At 44.3% G+C, this 22,383-nt stretch overlaps 1 protein-coding gene across 5 annotated transcripts in view; it reads right to left on the bottom strand.

The window, feature by feature from the left end:
* PSAP (prosaposin) overlaps window positions 1–14,624 on the bottom strand; it is a 34,582-nt gene extending 19,958 nt beyond the window's left edge. For 2 of the 5 annotated variants that reach the window (XM_050959496.1, XM_050959498.1), the window contains exons 1-2: window positions 14,507–14,621; window positions 308–444 (exon numbers count right to left, since the gene is read on the bottom strand). In XM_050959496.1, the coding sequence (XP_050815453.1) occupies window positions 308–444; window positions 14,507–14,543 (174 nt within the window). In that variant the 5' untranslated portion in view covers window positions 14,544–14,621. Of the gene's footprint in view, window positions 1–307; window positions 445–2,189; window positions 2,224–14,506 lie in introns of those variants that run through there. The other 3 variants (XM_050959497.1, XM_050959499.1, XM_050959501.1) reach the window with 3 other exon arrangements.
* Window positions 14,625–22,383: the final 7,759 nt, after the last annotated feature.

Raw genomic sequence — 22,383 nt, 5'->3', positions numbered from 1 at the left:
TCTTCCCTCTCTTGCCACCCTACAAAATGGTGATTGGACTGACACAGGCAGAAGTTAGCAGAGTGTTCTTCCTTTCCCTCCATAGCTTGCATAAGAAAATCCTATTTCTTTTTAAGATCTGAATTAACACATTGTAGCCAGGTCTTTGATGCAAAACTTTTGGATGGCCTGAACATCTAGAAAAGAGAGGGATTCAAATGGCACCTTCCTTCTCCAAGTCAGAAACAAACTTTAGGAACAGTAAAGCAGCAGATGACAATACAGATGAGCAGAATGGTAGAGTGGAACAAGTCTCAATTACACTCACCACAGAAGGCTTGTTCCAGACAGTTTGCTGACAGTGTTTCACAGCTCCACATTGTGACGCAGTCCGCAAATTCTGACACCATATCTCAGGACCCTTCACGCAGTCTCTCTCCCACAAGAGGGGGCTTGCCACAGCTGCTGAAGAAGTAAATTTTCAAAATTGCACATCTGAAGGTCTCTCATACCCTAAGTAAACAGTTACTCCACGTGAACTTCTAGAGAAGTTCAATTAGCTTTTTAAAATAGATCTAAGACATTGATGCCCTTACATTTTAGGGTAGGAACTTACGCAAATTGTAGTCACGTTTATACACATATCACCCCCCATTCCCACTTACTACCAGTCCCTACCCATACTTCCAAACATGCTGAGTTCTAATGCATACATATTTCTGAAAATTTAATGCACCATCAGATCAATTAAGCACTTCTTTAACGAGCTTTCTAAAGTGTGGGTTTCTGAAGAATCACAATGCTCCAACTGGGCTGCTTTATTTCCCCTACTCCCCCACCTTTCCTCAAAGCAAATTAGACTTGGAAAACTGGTATGGAATAGCAACGATCCTTTCAAACACTGAACCAGTCAGGGGAAGTATCACTATTTGGGAAGCGGCCCCAGTACTTAACCCGTGTGATCTATAGTCTTCTCATAAGGAGACCATGACACCAATGCAAACAAGCTAGTTTCATACTAAGGCAGAGGTGGGCAAACTTTTTGGCCCAAGGGCCACATTGGGGTTGTAAAACTGGATGAAGGGGCTGGTAGGGCAGGCTGTGCTTCCCCAAAACAGCCTGCCCCCCCCCACCCCAACTGCCCCCCTCAGAATCTGACTCATCCACCCCCCCTTACCACCCCCTTCCAGGACCACCGCCCCTAACCAACCCCCAGGATCCCACCCCCTATCCAACCCCCCTGCGCCCAGTGCCCTGACTGCCTCGACCCCATCCAAACCCCTGCCCTCTGACAGGTCCCCTGGGACCCCACCACCATCCAACCCACCCCACCCGCAAATGCCAAAACCAGACTCCAAGGACAAACTGTGGAACTGGAATTCATTTGCAAACTAGACATCATTAAATTAGGCTTGAATAAAGATCGGGAGTGGATTGGTCACTATACAAAGTAAAAACTGCCATGCTAATTCTTCCTGCTCCCCCTCCTCCCCCATTGTTACTCATGCCTGCTTGTCAACTGTTGGTAATGGGCCATCCTGATTATCACCACAAAGTGTTTTTTTTTTTTGTTTTTTAAACAGTCCACCTTAATTACTCTCCTTACAGTTGGTATGGAAACACCCATTTTTCCCCATGTTCTCTGTGCATGTATATATATCTTCCTACTGTATTTTCCACTCCATGCATCCAATGCAGTGGGTTTTAGCCCACGAAAGCTTATGCTCAAATAAATTTGTTAGTCTGCAAGGTGCCACAACTACTCCTGGTTTTTTGCTGATACAGACTAACACGGCTAACACTCAAACCTGTCACTGTGCCTGCTACTTTCAGTATGATGTGTAAATTATATTTTGCAATACTTTTTCACCTAGTTACTACCACCTTCTCTCCTGCACCCTCTCCATAACACTCTTGTTTGCGCTAGCTCAGTTACATAGAGTCTTTACAGAATGAAACAGATTAAGGAAAAGCCATACTTTAGCTTCAAGGTTCTCTTCAGTTAAAAAACCCCAGCCACCATCACAGCACACAATGCTAGCTAAACATGCTATTCATTCATGAGCAAGATCTCTTAAGAGGTTAGTGGTGAAGTACTGGAGAGACTTCATCAGGAATTATTAATCCAGTATTTACAAAAGTGCAGAGTGCCTGCTGATCAAGAATCTGGAATTTCGGACTGCTTATTCATTTTAAAGGGACACCCCTACCTGTAACATCCAAGAACATGTTGAGGTATCTCCTCACGATGTGTTTTCCCCTCACAGGACACTGAAAGATAGGGGACAGGCTAGGCTAAAGGCATAATACGCATCCTGATGGCAATGAACCCAAAAAGGTTGGGTGGATTGACAGTGCCCCCTTGTGAGAACTGTAGCTTTCCCAACATTTGCCAAGGCTCCTACTACAAGTCATTTGCACACACCACATCTAACTTCCATCTCATGTACTTTACAGCACCTCTAGACCTGTAGAGCTGCATTGCAACACCTTCTTTGAGAATGGTTTCAGGGCTTCCGCTATCTAATACAAAGAGAATGCTCACATCTTTTACCTGAATCTGTTAAACATCTGTATTACAGATGTAATGGCACTGTTGCCTTTACCAATGGCCCATCATGGGACAAGTTACGAGAGACCACAGAGAGACAGTCTTCCTGATCAATTTTACTCTACAGATTAGAATACTAAAAAGGTACTTACTGAAAAGCCAGCTGTAAACACTGGTAGAGAGCAATGGCAATTCTCAACATTACATCACACCAAGTCCACTCTCTCCAAATCCATCCAGTTTGAGAGTAGACAGCAATTCAAGCATTTAGCCTATGTGCCCTGGATTACAAAACTCTAATCCCAGAAGAAGCAGGATTTTCATCTTGAGGGACCAGAGCTATGTGCATGTGCTCACATACACCTCCTTCTAGAGACATATAGCCCTGGCTACAGCCTGAACTACAAAGTGATCTCAACCCAAATTCTGCAGCACCTGGTGAAAGACCAGAAACTTGTAGCAGTTTCAGATTATACTAAATAAAAAACTTTAAAAAAAATAAATTTGTATATCATCCTTTATTTGTACAGATTTCATTTTTTTTAATTCTTCCAGATTTTCTGCACATCACAGTTTGCACTGAAAACACACAACTGTACAGAAGCCATTCAGGGCTGGGGCCAAGAAGGCTTCATAGCTACACAGAGGCCATCTGAGGTTTTGGCAAAGAGGAAGGGATGACACTCTTCTTTCCCTTCTCCTTGAGACTAGGACAGGAGTGGGCTGGATTTTTGTTTTTTTAAGTTAAATTTCCAATCCAGCTAACAGCTACTCAATGACCTAATATATAATCAGTCAGCTATTATAGTTACAAATTTGTAGTTATCGCAACTGTGATTTTTTTTTAAAGCAATGTTTACATTAGGTTTCAGAATGGACATTCCCTTGAGTAGAATGGGGAACAGTTCACACCTATCAACTATAGTTTGAGGCTGTCTACAGCCTCAAAAACAATTTTAAATAACTTTACACCAGTGACTGTTTGGGAGATTATGTTTACAACCGTAAAATCTAAAAAACAAGTTTTTGGAAAAACAAAAACTTATATTCAGGAGTATGATTCTGCAGCAGTTCATAGCACTATGCAAGCCCTTGCTTATGAGCAGACCATTTGGATCAGAATCTTTAAGACCAATAAGATATTCAGAAGACTTACTAAGAAAGTCTTGTGAAACTGCTTGCTCCACTGGTCACGAGATTCATACTGTTGAGATTTGGGAATAATAAGAGTGGATTAAGCTTTTGGTTGGACTTTACTCTGAGTCACTGGTGGATAGTTACTGACTTCTATAGAAGAGATATCAGAAGGTGAATGTTCTTTTCTGCCCACTGATTAGTTAGGGGAGCTGTCCTCACTTTGCTCTGTAGTTGCTGTTGCTGAAGCCCCTGTGTATATTTGTTCGCAGAATACTACCTGTTGAATTTCTATTGGCCTTTTAGTCAAATTGGCATAATGGGCTCTTAAAACTCAGGCCCCAGATTGAAAAAGTATAATTTGCCCAGATGGGAGCAAATAGATACAACCCTCTGCTAAAGCTACAGCCTTTTCTTTGACACAGACTTGATTAGTTTTCCTTGTAATGTTTTTATGAATAGTCTGACCTTCCTTCCTTCATTTATTATGAGAGTCAGGTTTAGCATATCGTGTCTAATTCACATGTCTAATGAAACTCTGATTGAACTTTACTGGCTGACTTGAAAAAAAAAATCATTTAAACTTCAGTATACTTCTACTGGGTGTAAGTTTCCTTGGGAGACCATCTCAGGTGGCTTATAGGATGATAGAAATGCCTCGCTGTAGATTTTCTCCCATTTGTTTAGCAAAACCTTTGATTTGGCAGCTGCTTTGGTAGAGGCATCAGCTCCTGATGTGAATATATTGCAACAGAATGGTTAATTATGACATCCCTCTTCTTTACTTGTGCTATTCCTATGTTTTTTGAGGAAGTCAGAGTCTTAGCACAAGACAAAGCATAGCAACTGCTGCTAGGGAGCAAGACAAGACAAGTGATATTGGTTACAGATATTTTACTAATTCTTCATTATGATGGATGTAGGTTTTGAGCGGAAAATATGAGGAGGGAAGTATGAAGGAGACTAGCACCCTTTAGAGTAGCTTCAGGAACTATTAGATGGCATGTTAGTTTAATGGCATTACATTTTAATGAGATATTATAAAGTTTATTACTAGATAAATTCATGGAGGATAGGTCCATCAATGGTTAACAACCAGGATGCATAGGAATGGTGTCCCTACCCTCTGTTTGCCAGAAGCTGGGAATGGGCAACAGGGAATGGATCACTCGAAGATTACCTGTTCTGTTCATTTCCTCTGGGACACCTGGCATTGGCCACTGTCGGAAGATGGACCTTTGGTCTGACCCAGTACGGCTATTCTTACGTTCTTATTCATCTCTCTCTCTCTCCTCCCTCCCCCCCTCACAATCCCGATTCCCTAAACTTTAGTTAGCTCTAACCATTATTGAATTTACCAAGCCTCAGCCACAGACATTGCTAAAAGGCTCCCCATATCCTATGAAACTGAAGTACAACTTGTATTTGGGAATCCTTTCATGGCAGGAAAAACTCAGTTCAGGCAGAAGCCAGGAGATGAACAAGGCCGTCTACTAGTCCATACTACTAAAACAACATTTGAAGTAATGAATTCAGAAGTTTTTTGAAAAGCACAAATGCAGTAGTGGATCAGTTTAACTAGACAGGGATGATGGCAATACAGTGAATAAGAGTCCTCGATAAGGGGCAGTATTAAACCTGTTGTGTTATGTCAGTGCAAACTTCTGTGCAGACTTTTATATTTAAAACCAGGCTTGCTATGGTTTAGCTTATATCAATTAGATTTTTTTTTTTAAACTAAAGTGAAATGAGCCTGCTTTAAACCAAAACTAAGTCAGAGGGGTTTGCACAGGTTTAACAGATTTGTTTGGTTTTAAAAGCCACCTTTTGTTAAACCAGGATAATTGTGTTTGAGTTGTACTTAAGTTCTTATCTAGAAAGAAGTCCACCAGAGCTGTTTCACAAACTTCTTTCTGCAAGAAGGTTAACCATCAGTCCTATTCTTTTTGTGCCTATGTTGTTTGTGGTCACTAGACTCTTGACAAAACAAAAATTTGTTAACCACACATTTTAATAGTTATCAGTTTTGAGCTGCATACCTTTAATATAAATTTCTGCTCCTTGGCTCTATATTGGACAGAGATTCATAAAATGGGAGCAGTGTGGACTGCTCTATTTTGCAGCAAAGCATGCAAGTAATGAGCATCTTTTGATTAGAAAGAGTGGGAATAATATGCTTTTTTCAGGTTACCAGATTGGTACAGAGAACACTAACAGCGTGATGCAAGTCTTGTACTTCTTACAGTGAGCAGGACCCAGCTGGAATAAGATTTTTAAAGGAATACCATCCAATAATTTTACGGTGCAAATAAAAACAGAAGATTTACAATAATACAAAATATGGTTTTCAGTGTATCCTATGCATTTGACAGCACTACTTCCTTTTTAGCAAGTTCCCATTTGCTTGGAAAATCCCCAAAACTTGGAAATCTGATCGTAAAAAACTGGTAGGTAAAGTACCCAAAAATACATTTAGCTCATTATCTGAAGTTGCGCAGATTATGAGTTTGCTGCAGTGCTTTTACCAATAGTCTGAACACTCAAATTGAGCCTCTAGGTCACAATAAAGCATCTCCACACATCTTTCCACCAGTAGCTTTAAAAAAAAAGTGAACTTGGTTTAGTATCTGCTCTTCACTCCTGAATGCAACAGCAAAGTAATGCAATGTAACACAAGAGGGGCTATACTCAAGTGCCAGTCAAGTCAATCATGGCACACACAACTTTCCTGCAGAAAAACAATCCTCAGTTAGGTATCAGGAGAAGCCACAAGCTTTAAAATATGAATAAGATGCTCATGTGGGGAAGAGGCAGGTGGACAGTCAGCTGACTAACAGTATCCTTTCAGCTGTAAAGAACAAAGATATAGGAAAGCACAGGATGGAAGGCGAGATTAATAATGAAGATATGAACTAAAGAACCAGTCACCCATAGCGGCTACAGGGACGATGACTAACCAAATGAGTTATTTGTGGGCACAGATCATTGGTTTATTATAGTTCTTCCAATCTCACTCTAGCACAGCAATCCGCCTTTAGCTCAGGGGTTGCAGTGGCTCTGCCTACTGCAGACACCGCCTCCACAGCTCCCATTGGCTGGAGGGAGAGGGACAGAGATACCATCACTAGTCGCCAGGCAGAGTCAGCCATGGAGGCAGCTTCACTCCCCCACCCCAGTGAATATAACCAAGGCAAAATACCACACAACTAACTGATGCACACCTTGCTGCAGTCCTGAAGGTTTCAACTGCTCAGTCACTGAGGCCAAACATCAACATACTGACAAAACTGAAGCCTTGCCAGGTGTCCAGGAAACACTAAAAACTCTCTGGCAAGCACAGAGTTGTATAAAGTTTGAGATACAGGAGAGCCAGGGAGCAGTGGTAGAGTATTTGAGGGTAAATATATAAGCCCAAGGCTAATTAAGGTGTGGTTCCCTGTAAACTAGGGAGGGTGGCTACAAGTTAATTGGAGCACCTGCAGTCAATTAAGGCCCTCTCAGGAACCTAATAAAACCCCCGGCTTCAGGCAGACAGGGAGAAGGAGGAAGGCTAGAGGACTGGAGTGTGGAGGTGTACTGAGAGACGTGAAAGATCAGAGAACTGAAGTAAGGGAAACCCTGCCCCAGCAGCCGAGGGAGACTTCCTCCCCTAGTATCTAAGGACTGAAGGTACCCCACCAACGGGGGAAGAGGGTAAGAACCCGCAGGGATTGACAGGGGTTAAGGGCTCAGAGTAAGGTGTGACGCCAGACCCTTCCTCTGCTTCCCTCCTTTACCACCTTCCTGGGCTACTGGGAGGATCTGAGGACTGGCAATGGCCCTAAGGTAAACTGAGTTTGAGATCCCTGCTTTAGTTGGTAGCAATGACTACTTCATCTAGCCAAACGCACGTTCCCCAACTCTAAACTACAGAATAGCCATCTGCAGAATTTCTGTACATTCTATATGGTCATACCACTCCTTACAGAACCACCTGAAATGTTGGTTATTACCTTCCTCATAACTAGTGGCCATCATCTTGGCACCTCCCAAGGTCTACATCTCTCTTCCCCTCCTGCCCATAAGCTGGGATACAACTTTTATAATATGTTTTGCTGACATCACTATGTCTAATGCCTATTCAGTAGGGGGTTTCTCCCCTCTTCTTAATTTTTATTCCTCACCCTATTAATGTTGAGGTGCCCTTCTCCTTTAGATTGGTATATTAATTTGAATTCATCATATGTCAATTTGTTGCCATGGCACTCTTCCAAAGTCAAGACATCTGAGGATGTTCCCATCCTAAGATGTCCAAAAGCTGATGTTGGTAACTGGTTGCCCGATGTTATTATGGACAAACTTCCCACTTAAACATTCTATTCCCAATTCCCCAAAACTCAGGAGTGGCCATTACACCATTTAGCTGTGTCAATGTTCATAGGCCTCAAGCCTTATGCAAACTGCTGAAGGCAATGTCTTACAGGATACAGGCCTGTAGGTTCCTTGCATTACTGCTGACTAATATAAATGCTAAAGCTGAGTCTATGAGCTACAAGTTCCCCCACTGTTCTTCTGTTTCTACAGCTACCAGTTTCAGGATTTTTCTCCCTTTATGCAAGTCTAGTGTTGTAATTGACTGGTATATAAAATGCAAGAAGGAAACCCACAACAGTAAGATTTCTGCTCCTTTTAAGATTTATTTAATTGGGGATGATAGCAGGGAGAAATTTAAAGTTTATAGCCCTGAAAAGAGTTGCCCTATTCAAGTTCCTATTTTATAATAGCCTCTTTCACATGACAGGAGACATGAATCCTCACTGTGATAGCACTTGGTTTGTTGCCAGAACTGGCCAGGCCAGGAGAGAAGTGAGGAGAAAGTGCTGTCCATTACAATCATACAGCTTTTAGTACTTGCTGGATAAACCCAATGAGATTAACCTTTAAGTTATCTATAGTATCCTTTTAATTTGTATATATTCATTTATTTTTGATGTCATCCACTTTTAGATGTTCTCTTTACAAGGGCTCCTACATTGTAAAAGTTTCAGGTGTAGGTGCCCCACCTACAATAACCTTGTCTCCCCCGCCCCCTTTGGGGTCAGGACCCCTACAATTACAACATGTGAAATTTCAGATTTAGACAGCTGAAATCATGATCACGACCATGAAATTAGCCAAAATGGACCATGAATTTGGTAGGGTTCTAATTATTACATTGGAAAGAATGCTCAAGACCCATTATGTTGTCTTCAACTATTGCCCCTTTCCTTCCTCCCAAAAATGAATTCACTTGTGCCATTTGATATAGTTTCATGTAATATACAAAACTAGAGGAAGTACAGTATGTCTAGACCAGGGGTAGGCAAACTACAGCCTGCAGGCCACATCCAGCCCACCAGCTGATTTAATCTGGTCCCCAAGTTCGAGCTGGGTCTGTGGCCACTCTGCACATGCATGCCATGGCTCCCAGAAGCAGCAGCATGACCCCCCTGCAGCTCCTACATGCAGGGGCAGCAAGGGGGCTCCACACACTGCCTCAGCCCCAAGTGCTCCCACTGGTCAATCTGGGAGCTGCAGGGGTGGCACCTGCAGACAGGGAAGCACGCAGGGCAGCGCAGAGCTGCCTGGTCACACCTCCGCATAGGAGCCAGAGAGGGGAAATGCTGCTGCTTCAGGGAACTGCTTGAGATAAGCACTGCCTGGAACCTGCACCTCTGAGCCCCTCCTGTGCCCCAGCCCCCTGCTCCAGCCCTGCTCCCCCTCTTGCTCTCCAAACTCCTCAATCCCAGCCCACAGCACCTTCCAACACCCCAAACCTCTCATCCTGAGCCCCACCCCAGAACCTGCACCCCCAGCTGGAGCCATCCCCTCTGCCCCAGCCCTGATCCCCCTCGAATACCCCTCAGCCCCAGCCTGGAGCACCCTCCTACACCCCAAATCGCTCATCCCCAGCCCCACCCCAGAGCCTGCACCTCCAACCAGTGCCATCCTCCCCTCCCACACACACCAGCCCAAAGCCCCCTCCCGCACCCCAATCCCAATTTCATGAACATTCATGGCCTGCCATACAATTACCATACCCAGATATGGCCCTCAGGCCAAAAAGTTTGCTGACATCTGGTCTAGACATCTTAAAGCTTCTTCACGCCACATTACCTGCCATTTTATCTCGTTAAGTCTTTTATAGGTAAAGCAACATAAAAGCCTCACCCAGATTCCCAGTTCTTCAGGGTTTGTCAGCTGCACTGTAGGACTTCAATAAAGACAGTACTATGCAGACATAGTTAATCCACCTCCCTATGGTACCTATGGGCTTGTCTACATTACCCACTGGATCGACAGGCAGCAATTGATCCAGCAGCGGTTGATTTATGGCATCTAGTTTAGATGCAATAAATTGCCTGCTGAGCACTCTCCCATCGACTCTAGTACTCCACCAGAGTGAGAGGCACAGGCGGAGTTGATGGGAGAGCATCAGCCATTGACTTACCACAATGAAGACACTGCTGTGAGTAGATCTAAATACATTGATTTCAGCTGTTATTCACATAGCTGAAGTTGTGTAACTTAAAATCAGTTCTCTCCCCCCGACCCCGCTTCCCCTCAGCGTAGACCAGGCCCATGTCAACTGGAGAAGCTTTCCCTCAACATAGTGCTGACTACACCGGGGTTATGTCGGTATAACTACAGTAACTCCTCACTTAGCATCCTCCCGCTTAACACTGTTTCGAAGTTACATTGCTGCTACATTAGGGAACATGCTCTTTTAAAGTTGTGCAATACTCCCTTATAAGTCGTTTGGCTGACTTTACAAGGGAGCATTGCACAAGTTCCTCTTCCCCACCTCCTCCCCCCTCTAAGCAGTGGGGGAAGCACTGGGGGAAGACAGTGGTCCCCAACCTTTTCCAAGGGGCAGGCGCTGGATGACTAGTCACCAAGGACCATAGCCGGTGGACAAGCATCTGCCGAAATCCCGCCGAGAAGCGGCAACCTCAAGAGGCATAGCTGCTGAAATGCCACCAAAAATCAGCAGCATTTCGGCAGCGTTGCCTCCTGGTAATACCGCTTTTGGGCAGCATTGCCTCTTGATGATGCCACTTTTTGGCAGCATTTTGATGGATGTTTGTCTGCTGGCCAGTACACGGGTGCACATAGATGCCCTAGCGGGGAAAGCACCACCTCTCTCCAACCACTGGCTGCCCCTGCTCCTCCTGAGTCCTCCAGCCCGTGCTTGCAGGGCCACATTCTGAAAGGGGAATTAGAGCTGCAGACCAGGGCCCTGCAGCCCCTAAAGCCCCTGCGTTCCAGGTGGCCCTGCCGGGTGGGGGGCAGCTCTCAGAACTGCAGCCATGGGGGAGGTGCTGCACTGCGCAGAGCCACATGCACATCCCCTGCACCAAGTAAGTGCTCTGCACCTCCTGCCTCCTCCCACACCCCCACCCTGAGCAACCCTCTGCACCCTGAGCCCCAGGAGTAAGCCGGGGCACCTCCCCACCACAGTACAGTACTGTACAGTATATAATGCCTTTTGTCTGCCCCCAAAAATTTCCTTGGAACCTTAGCCCCTGCATTTACATTAAATCTTATGAGAAAATTGGATTCATTTAACATTGTTTCACTTGAAGTTGCATTTTTCAGGAACATAACTACAACGTTAAGTGAGGAGTTACTGTACATTGCTCAGGAGGGTGCATTTTTCACAGTCCTGAGCGACATAATTATACCAATATAGACTTGGCCTTGGTCTTCTGACTCTTTTCAGCTATAGGTCCACCTCATACTCCATTTACTGCATACCACCAAATTATACCTGCCAACCGCATCCAAAAAACAGAGCAGAAAGGGATTGCTCAAGGATTGAGGAAGAAAAGCAGCAGCTGTCAGAGCTACACAACAAAAGACCAAAATGATTAGTGGGGCACTCAGTTTTAGCAAGTATATTTTAAAAGGCACCTGTATCTGAGAAGTATACTTACTTTGTAATATCCAACAGGATTTTTAAGACCTGCTTATTTCTACAGTCTCTTCTTTAAAATTAAGGTGGTGAATGCATGGGTACAAATAACAGCCTTAAGTTCTTACATTCATCAGCCACCAGAGGGGGGAGGGATAACTCAGTGGTTTGAACATGAGGGGGCCATTTGGAGATTGGTCCTGCTTTGAGCAGGAGGTTGGACTAGATGATCTCCTGAGGTCCCGTCCAACTGTAATAATCTATTATTAAAGTGAGCTTCCAAACAATTCCTTTGAGACATGACAGACAAAGCTAGACTTTAATAGCTCATGAAGTCAAACTATGCTGCAACATTTTCAACAGTAAGGAAACTGATTTGAACCTGCAGGATTCTTCCATAAAGAAATATAGTGACCATAGCAAGACTCATGTGAGCAAGCACAGACCAACAGTATTTATAGAACAAACAAGTCTAACAGAAGTCCTCTGTTGTGCTTAATTGTTTCAGGCAGAGGCAGCAGAACCAGGCAGAGCCCTGCCCCACACACACTCCCCCACCCCAGTTGAAGTATGAGAGGCTGATCTACACTTTGGCCATGTCTACATCTAAAATTTTGCAGCGCTGGTTGTTACAGCTGTATTAGTACAGCTGTATAGGGCCAGCGCTGCAGAGTGGCCACACTTACAGCAACCAGCGCTGCAAGTGGTGTTAGATGTGGCCACACTGCAGCGCTGTTGGGCGGCTTCAAGGGGGGTTCGGGGAACGCGAGAGCAAACCGGGGAAGGAGACCAGCTTGATTACCAGAGGCTTCCTCAGGTATGCTGGGATACCTGCTTATTCCACGGAGGTCAAGAAAAGCGCTGGTAAGTGTCTACACTTGATTACCAGCGCTGGATCACCAGCGCTGGATCCTCTACACCTGAGACAAAACGGGAGTACGGCCAGCGCTGCAAACAGGGAGTTGCAGCGCTGGTGATGCCCTGCAGATGTGTACACCTCCTAAGTTGCAGCGCTGTAACCCCCTCACCAGCGCTGCAACTTTGTGATGTAGACAAGCCCTTTGCCAACACTTGGCAAGGCTATGAACAGTAGCAAACAGAGGCATCAGAGCTATTCACTGAGAGAAAAAAAACTAAGCCACAGGGCAGACTAGAAACAAACACCTCATCATCACCATCTGCAGCAAAGAGGCTGACAAGAGGAACAGAGTAATGGACACAGACATTAGCAGGCACCTGGGTTGGCAAGTGGAAGAACAAAGAAGGATTCTTTGCCTTTACAGTAAAAGAAGAGTTGGTAGGATTTCCAAACTTCAAGTATATCTGCCTTCAGCCAGTAGCATTGAATCCCTGATGAGATACAGTATCCTGCTATAAGTCTTAGCACAATCCCATTTTTCAGTAACTGGTGTGGAGGTTGGCCTCTCCTCATCTGCACTTTGTCCCCAGACAGTGCTCCTCTATTAAGAGAATTTGTTTTTGAATTAGGTATCAAGTTAATTTTTCAAGATCTGTTAGGTTTTTTGGATAGATTTAAGATAGGTCCTTTACAAAGTCATGTGATGAACGCTACACCACAAGAAACCCCCTTAAATATTTTGTGTATTCCTTTCTTCATTTATCACCTTGTTTGTTAACTCCCCCAATATTTTGTTTTATTAATACAGACTGTGCAGAGGCACAAAACATTTAGTTATTTACTAAGTAAAATACTGAACCCATAGTAGCACTATGGAAGCACTGAATATCAAACTAAATTGCATCATGATGAGTACTGCAGTGTCATTAGTAAAGTAATAGTAAGGCTCCAGGCAAGATTTATTTTCTGCTGACTCTCCACCCACAACATTCTCTTGAAGGCTTTTTCCTTTTCCTTCAGGGTTTTGGCAGCTAACGGTGTTTTACAATGCTGTGTCATTTACAGCAAGAATCAGTATTATCTTCCGAAGAATATGCCCTGATACAAAGATTTTTTGTAGACAAAAAAATCCTTTGAACATTTAAGATACAAGGCTAAAGATTCTAGTGTTCGCTAGACATAAGGAGTTCAAGGTGTTATAATCATTTGGCAGGCTTGTTTTATTCTGGAATTACTGAAAATCATAAATGTGTATTTATTTTATGAGTCAATACTGTTAGCATTCAACTGACATCTGAAAAATCAAAATTAGTAAGAATATACCAACCTATTGCCCTGGCCACCTATACAAAATAAGGAGTTGATTGTAAACAACATGAGCAAAGATATTATAAGAGTTATAACGATTTTCTTCAGACTGGGAGGGCTGCGATCAGTCGTTTAACACAACATCTAGCCCCCGGAGCTGCTGAGCTCAGGCCAGTACTCACACAGTTAGATGGGTGATACTGACTGTGCCAGTCGCGGCTCTCACTCCACGGAAGGTCTGATTAGTTAGCGCCCATCTCTGGCGTTTACGCGGTCAAGACCCAGGCCGTATTTGCTGAGTCTGACGAAGCTCTGAGCACGGTATTTACCTAGTCTCTCTGTGTAGCACCGACTACACACGGCAGCCAAGAGACAGCGCAGACTTTGGCCTGGATCACCCACCTCCGAGCCCCCTCCCGGCGGCGGGAAGGTTAACTCCCATGCCCACCTCAGCGGAGGGGAGAGGACCCCGCCCAGCGCTTTCAGGCACCGGGCCTGGGCGCTCTACCCAGCCCCCCATACAGACACACACACCGGCCCCACTGCCCCCGGGCAGCTCCCGCTGCTGGAGCCGCTGCCCAGCCTCCACCCTAGATCCAACCGCCCCGCTCCCTCCACCCGCATGGTCGAGCCCCACAGACCCGGCCAGCCCGGGCACCAAGGGACGCGGGTTCGCCCCAGCCCGGAGTCTACCCACAGCTGCTGCCGCCCCGTGAGCAGCGCGCGGCCCTGCCCCGCTTACCAGCAGCCAACAGACACAGCAAAACCAGCAGCTGCATATCTGCGTCTCTGCAATGCGGAGCCGATCAGCTGATCGCAGCCTATATAAGGCCAGCCCGAGCCCCCATCACTGCGCATGCTCTGCCCACCCTGGGTGGGGCGGAAACCCCCTCCAGCCCACCAGTACGCATGCGCTCATCATTCCACAGCGGACCCCCCCCCCGCAGCGTTTTCACCATTGCGCATGCTCCTTTCCTCCGGGTCTTCTGACGCTAAATCATCTTGCCCTAAGGGCGACGGGGTGGGTTAGCGGAGAAGGCGCATGCGCAGGAGGGAGCGGTGTGGGGCGATTGTAAGGGTGGGGGGGGATGATCAGACACCACGTGATGGGGAAGCCGCGGGCAGGGGCGTTGGCTCAGTCCGCACCGCCCCGTTATCGCTGTGCAGGGACGTGCCCGGGGGCGCCTGCAGGAGATTGGTTGCGGCGCGTTGCCGCCTAGCCCTACAGCCAGCAACGGCCGCCGGCTGGAGCGAGCCGCGCAGGAGCGTTAAGGGGAGCGGGCCGCCCTGCCGCGTGACCCGGGCTTGCTCTGCCGCCCAGGGCCGTCACCCAACGGCCCTTGTGCCAAGCCGGGGCTGCCGTCCTGCCCGGGGAAGCAGGCCTGAAGGAGGACTGGAGTAGCTGGAAAACAGGCCTTGGTCCAGTACATGCTGTTCATCCCCAGCGTGGCTCTCCGCCTATGTCTGCGCTGCGCTTAGCACCCCACACCTCGCCCTGCAGCTGACTCGGCTAAGGGGCTATTTAATTATTGTCAACATCAGGGCTCAAGCTGAGCCTGAACTCTGGGACCCTCCCTAAAGCCCAGAGTCACATCATCTACTCTGCAATTAAACAGCCCCATAAGCCCAGTCAACTGACAGAAACCAGCCCTGGTTTTAATTGCAAGGTTAAGAAGAGGAAGTTTTCTATCTTTGACTACTGCTACCCATCAGGACTTCTTTGTCAGGGTCACTGGACTTGATCATGCTTGACTGTAGGTTTCAATGTGTACTAATATGGCCACCCTTGCTGGTATCTAAGTTCCTCCTTCAGAAATATACAACTATAAGCCTCTCTCTTCACTCCATGAAGAAAGAAAGAAACAAAGAAGAGAGATTGTTTTGTTCCAGATATGCACAATACCAAGTAGTGAGCTACTTATGAGAAAAGTAAATCAGAGATCAATTCTGGTTCTGAACAGTCAGAGGTCATGCTCATTCTTACCTCTTTCAGGGGCTGGCTCCTTTGAAAGTTCTGCTTCCCTCTTGTCCTTAAAAATCTCAGCTTATTAGTCATCAGTTTCACTGTGTTAGTAGCATATAACTGCCATAAGAGTATAGGCAGGCAGACAACCTTGTAGAGGCTCTGAATATTAAACAGAACCCTTGAAAAACATAGCAGAATCCAAAATCATGTCAGACCTCTTTTTTTTACCCCCATCCCCAAATACAGTGGCTTCAAAATAGAGGTTTAAAAAAAATGGGTTGTACGTGTCTTCTCATTCTTGAGCCTGAGCTATGTTTTCAACCTTTACTCTGCAACTTTTTAAAACAAAACTAACCTGAGATTTAAACACATTGAGGGGGAGAGGGTTAAGAAGGAAAAAAAAGACTACTTTCAATACAAAATAATCACTAAAGGTGGTAGTACTGTAGTTCCAGGGGAAGCCATTATGCAAGGCAGAAGGTCAACATGTTTACAGCAGTTCGTGTTGCTGAGCAAGCAAGCAGGTGCTGTACCAGCTGATGCTTCGTCAGGCTGTCTGGCTTCATTCTCAGATATGGGAGTTGCAGTTATTGGGCATGGAGGTCAAAACTGTGGATCATTGTTGCTAGCTCTAAGTCTTCTGGCCCAGTGTAAGTGGACATGAGTGGGTTTAGGCCTCCACATTCAGGAGCCTGAGGCTATGAAATTACAATGAATAGGTAGATGCCTGAAGGAGTAGCTATGGAGGAGGCAAGTTTTTCAAACTGCTTCCCTTTCCCCACAAGTATCAATCCTTTCTTATCTGGGTTCGATTTCAACCACATGCTCCTCAGCCAGGCACTGATCTTTTCTGTATGTTAGAATTAGAAAATGGTGTTATTTACATATTTTATATCAGATATAGAGCTGTGTATTACCTGCACATTGCTGACAACTTGGCCTATTTAACCAACTTATGCAGGGGCTTCACATAGATTAGGGACAGCTGAGAGCCACAACCACCTGCAAGGGCAGTGGGATCATAGGATGGTGTCCTAAGCACTGCTGCATTCATTTTAGAAGTGGTCAAGGGGTGGTGGTTCTGCTTGACTAGTTCTTCCACTCCTAGGTTACTTGGTTTGATAGAGTTTGCTCCCACACAATTTGGGAATTTGATTGAATCCATTTGTGTGGGGTGAATCAGGGTGATGGTTCGTGATCTGAGTAGGAGAGGGAGTAATTTGGGGGTTTTGTCCAATCCCAGAACCCAGTGGGGGGACTAGAGTCTTCTAAGGAAAAATCTAAAAAGGAGGAAAGATTAGCTAAGCTTTCAGGTAGCTGAAGCAAAGGCATTGATTTTCTTGGGAGACTTTACTGTCTAGACTATCAGCCATGTACATTTTATCATCATGGATACCATCTTAGATCCTCTTGGAAGCCTTTTGCATGGGGAGGTTTGTAGATTAATAGGAGAGCTAGGTTAGTCTTATTTTGATTCACAGTATTAAATGGATGTATTTGAAGGGTTTTGTTTTGCTAGAGCCTATCTTTTGAGCTCACATACTATAGAACAATGCAAATTGTAAATGTTGGCAAAATCTGCAGGGATTTTCCTGTTCAAATCAGCTGAATTTTGCTGTGTTTTGCTCTGAAATTTCAGAGTAAGCAGTGTGAGTTTTAAGTATACAAAACTAAAACTAAAGGTATAAAGTAAAAAGCAACACAAGCACACATGTATGCCTAATGTCCTCAAACTAAAAATCCTGCACTCTCCCAAACTGTTCCATCTCTTCCTCCCCAACTCCATAGTATTTGGAGACACAAGGATCATTTCACGATATGTCAGTTTGTTCAGATGAATTACCTCTGGTTCTGAACCACATTTATGGAAACTCCCAGCCCATATTACAATAATATACTGTTATCAGCTAATGAGCAGAGATAAATGTATGTACTATGTCGTTGAGCACCTCTGTTGAACACTCAAAAGAATATCTGGTAGTCAAGAACTTATTTTCAAGAACTTGCCCTTCATATGAATAAAATATTATAATATTTGTCACCATTGCATTAGATTATTAGCTGGATATTCCTGATTCAAGGATAAGCAGAAAAATGGTGAACAATATTATTTAAGTTGTGATTTTAAAATACACTTCAAGAGTTAACCCTTGGGACAAACAGAAAGGTAAATTTCCCATTTATGTTTCATTTGTCCGGATACAGTACAGACCTGGGTGGATAAAAATACATTTTTTATTTAAATCTTATTTTGATTGTTACATTTTTCTGTTGAAATGAAATCTGAATTTAGTCCAAAATATGTTAAAGTCCAAACTTCTTATACTTCTAACATTTAAGTACAAAAAAAAAATATGCTGACTCCATGAGCCTCTATCAAAACCTTTGAGTTAAAGTTGGCTTTTCTATGTAAAGATGTTTTCCCCATGATTCTAACTTTTGAGGTCAAGCTTTATAAATATGGCACAATAAATCAGCCTAAGTAATTTAGGAGAGTATCTTTTCAAGAGACGAAGGTGAGTAAGAACTTAAGCACCAGTCACCTGCACTTAGGCATATTTGAACATTTTCCCAGGATGACCTGAAATAATCAATTTAATTCACAATTACAGTTAAAGGAACTGTGGGATTAATAAAACAATTGTAAATGTGAAACATGTTTTGATAAGAAGTTTGTATCCAAAACATTTAAGGTTGTTTTGTTTAACAAAAATATATTTTATATGGTGGTGTGTAATTAAATTCCAGTTACTATCCTAATGCAGATTGACAGTAATTAATGAGCAAAATGTTATCTATTTAAGCAATATATCATTCACCATTTTCTAACTTTCTAAAAGTGTACAATTAAGAATCTGAAAATATTAAGCTATATAATTGCTTAGATAAATGTATATAGTTATAGTGTACCTCCTACATATAAAAAAGATAGGTACAAAATCTAATATAAAGGCTCTATTTGTTAATCAACATGTTTTAATATTTTATCAACCAATGAGAAAGCACCTTTACTTAGAAAATAGGGTAAATTAATATGGAAAAGTTGATTCAAAATCAATTTAAATTGAGGCTTTCCACTCGCTGATTTAAAATCAATCCACCCTGAAGCAGACTCACAAAATCAACACTACATATGTTTGCATTGTGAAAGTTCTCTTCAGCTAGTGTCTATTCTAGTCAAGGAAATCCTTGCAGGGATATCAGTTGCAGAAATAGGTGGCTGCCTTGCTTGTCTTTGCAAGATATAGCAAGTCCACAAAGCAACTCTGGTTTTGACAAAAACATTTTGCTGTGTCCGCATACAACTCCTCTTACAATTGTTAAGAATGAAGAAGCACATTATCTTCCATTGTGTTCACCTATTGCTGGAAACAGACACCAGGAATTCAATAGGTGTTGCTGAGAGCAGGAGCTTTTAGATGCTTTAGTTAGATCTCACTGAACATGTGCAACCACATACTTGTAAATTCTTGTCTACAAAGGGGCAAAACCATTGCAGATTGCATGGGTTTAGCCAGACTAAACAAAAGACCTCAACTTTGGCATTACAGCCCTCTAGCAGCCAATGCTTCTAAAAGGCAGACAGCTGATGTGTGTGGACACAATGTGGTATACAGATGTTGCTGATTAAAATACCTTGAACTTGCAATTTGTTACAAAGCCATTTTCCCCAGCTAATACAGAACAGGGAAGAAAAAGAGGTTTGGGGGAAGAATTTGAAGGAAGACCGTGCTTGGAACACAGGAAGTAGCAGGATATTCTAGGAGGCAACCTGAGAAATGGTACAAAGCCAACAGTATGGTAAGCTTATGTGGTGTTTACTATACTTGCTGCTTTTGGAATCTAAGAATATTTTGTTCCCCATTGTACATCAGGACAGAGCTACCCAGTGCTGTTCCACAGTTTCATAGTCCAAGGTCAGCAATAAGAAGGACATAACTAATGATAGTGAAGATGACTTTGAACTGTGTCAATCTGAGCAAATTTCTTCCCCTCCTGCATTCCTTTAAAAAAAAAAAAAAGTCAGCAGGAGAGATCTGTGCTGTTGTCCTTCTTTATCTTGCAGCTATTCTGGACTTGCTTTATTTTTTATTTATTTTAAAATAAAATAAAACCAGAACTGTCTTCCAAAGCCTAGCAATGTCCCTTTATCACCCTTACAGGAATATTAACAATCATCAGGTTCCATGATATAAGTTGCTTCATCTGTTACCTAAAATCACAAACATGTATCCAGCCAGCCTTACAAACAACACACACACCGATCAAAAGTATGTTCTTCAGATATTCTCCAACTTGGAACTACTGTGCTTTAGTTTCTTTAATTATGTTGATTGGTCAGATGATGCTTCATGAAAGTGACTATATGGTTTGACTCAACACACACAGGTTTTGGAGCAGATATCTAGATAATTACTCTGTACCCATCACTGAAGTATGGTACATGAGCCCTTACCAATTTATCAAACTAGCCATACAGTGATTTCCTGTGTCACTGCTACAGCAAAGGACAGCCTGAGGCCTTGTCCTCGCAGGGACAAGTTCAGCAACCCAGTTCTGAAGCATCAGTTACCCTCTTGAGCCACAAAGAGTTCTCCCCCTCCTGGCCTCTCTTTCACATCCCTCAAATGTAAGGGCATGCTTTGATCTCTCTGACTTGAGGACAGACTTTCAGATGGTGGGATGCTGTCCACAGGACACTTCCTCTTCCAAATAAGCAGCAAAATAACACTCTCAACTAGTTTTTAGAGAGGAGGTGCATGTGCAACACCTCACAGGCTCAAAAGCCTTGCAGCAAAACAGGAAGAGCCCTTGTTTTGATCCAAAGCTCCTTTTCCAGCTGTAGGCTGCTGGATGAGTGTCAAGGGAGTCCCCAGTTTGGAACACGACTCATTCTCATGGGATGAATTCAGCAGCACAGCTTCTAACATAATTTCCTACCTAGACTGACAGGTCCAATACAAGAGATCCCAGCTGGCATGAGAAAATAAAGAGAGTATGCTCTGTGCTGAGTCTTCATGTGCTGCCTAGGGCACACAAATTGTCTTTGCTGCCTCCTCAAACTCCTCCTGGTGATCTCATATATTTGCATATACAGCATGCATGACACAGCAATTTGGAAACCCTGGGAACCCATCCAAGGACCCTTGCAGCCTTAGATTTTGCAGGCTGCCTGAACAAGCTCTATGCTGTAAGCACTTTAAAAAGCACCTTCACTTAATGCAATGGAGACTGGCTTCTCTAATGCTAACAACTAAGTGTTCTGTGGTGACCGCATTGAGCCAGTGGGGAAGAGCATGAAAGAACTGCAAAACTAGAAGCTGATGCCTCAGAAGCATTTGAGGCTTTTTCTAAGAAGGAAAGTATGATTTCCCCTTTTTACAGGTGGGGAAACAGAGGTAAGGTGAAGGGGCTTACCCACTCTCATGTATCTAGTCAATGGGAGAGCCTGTAACAGAATGGAGGCCTCAGCTCCGGGCCAAGTGCCCTGTCCACTGGAGCACACTGCTTCCCAATTAACATTATGCACAAACAAGAAATAAAGATTTAACAACTGGAAAGGTCACCATTAATGCAGAACCATTCTAGTACTGAACTTTCAAACATGAGTTAACAATATCAAAGCAAAGATGCCAAACTAGCAACATTTTCATCTCCAGTGACTCAGATTTGACAACTGATGTCAGAATAGTTGAGTTTTACATGTTACCTAGAGGGTAATAATAGTGTAAGCAAAGTGCTGGGTGAATCCTATTCCAGCTCAAAACATTTACTGGATAAGCAAGAGGAAGATAGCCTGGAACCAATACACCCTTGACAGGTTCAGGAGCATGTAGTACAAAGTTTTCCCTTTTTTGAATCCTGCATTTTAACAACCAGATTGTGTTTGCCAGGAAAAGAAGTCTTGAGATCAAGCCTCAATAAGTGGCTCTTAACCAATCCTTAAAGATGATCTGCAAAGGAAAAAAAAAATGTTTCTGCTTGTCATTGCCTATTTGTGATCTATAAAGACAACTGCATTTTTTTCATTACAAGTTTAGATTTGTTTATCCTGGGAGATCTTATGGATGACTGGACAGGTGGTGGTACTGTCAGGGCTGGTGCAAGGATGTTTCACACCCTAGGCGAAACTTCCACCTTGCATCCTCCCACCCCCTGCACCCCTGCCCTGAGGCGCCCCCCTCGCCCCAGCTCATCCCTGCTCTGCGCACGAACATGCCCTGGCTGCTTCACTTCTCCCGCCTCCCAGGCTTGTGGCACCTAAGCTGCTTGGCGCTGCAAGCCTGGGAGGCGGGAGAAGTGAAGCAGCCACAGCGTGCACGGGGAGGAGGCGGGGCAGGGGTGAGCTGGGGCGGAGAGTTCCCCTGCGTGCTGCCCCCCCCTTACTTGCTGCAGGCAGCCCTCCCCGAGCTCCCCTGCCCAGCTCCCTCCGCCTAAATGCTGGCGGCAACCGGGGTGGCCGAAGATCCAGCCACTGTGGTTGCTGCCGAAGAAAATGGTGCCCCCCAAATTCCAGCGCCCTAGGCGACTGCCTAGGTAGCCTAAATGATTGCACTGACCCTGGTACTGTGACATCACAGTGCCAAAGAGGTGAAGCCTGAGCAATTGAGGGAAGGGATTTTTATTAATACTGATTATCCTTAGTTTTGTTC

The sequence above is a fragment of the Gopherus flavomarginatus genome, chromosome 6 (assembly GCF_025201925.1).
Source record: "Gopherus flavomarginatus isolate rGopFla2 chromosome 6, rGopFla2.mat.asm, whole genome shotgun sequence".
Lineage (NCBI taxonomy): Eukaryota > Metazoa > Chordata > Testudines > Testudinidae > Gopherus > Gopherus flavomarginatus.
The sequence above is the reverse complement of the archived record's forward strand: the minus strand, read 5'-3'. Positions and strand labels throughout refer to the sequence as shown.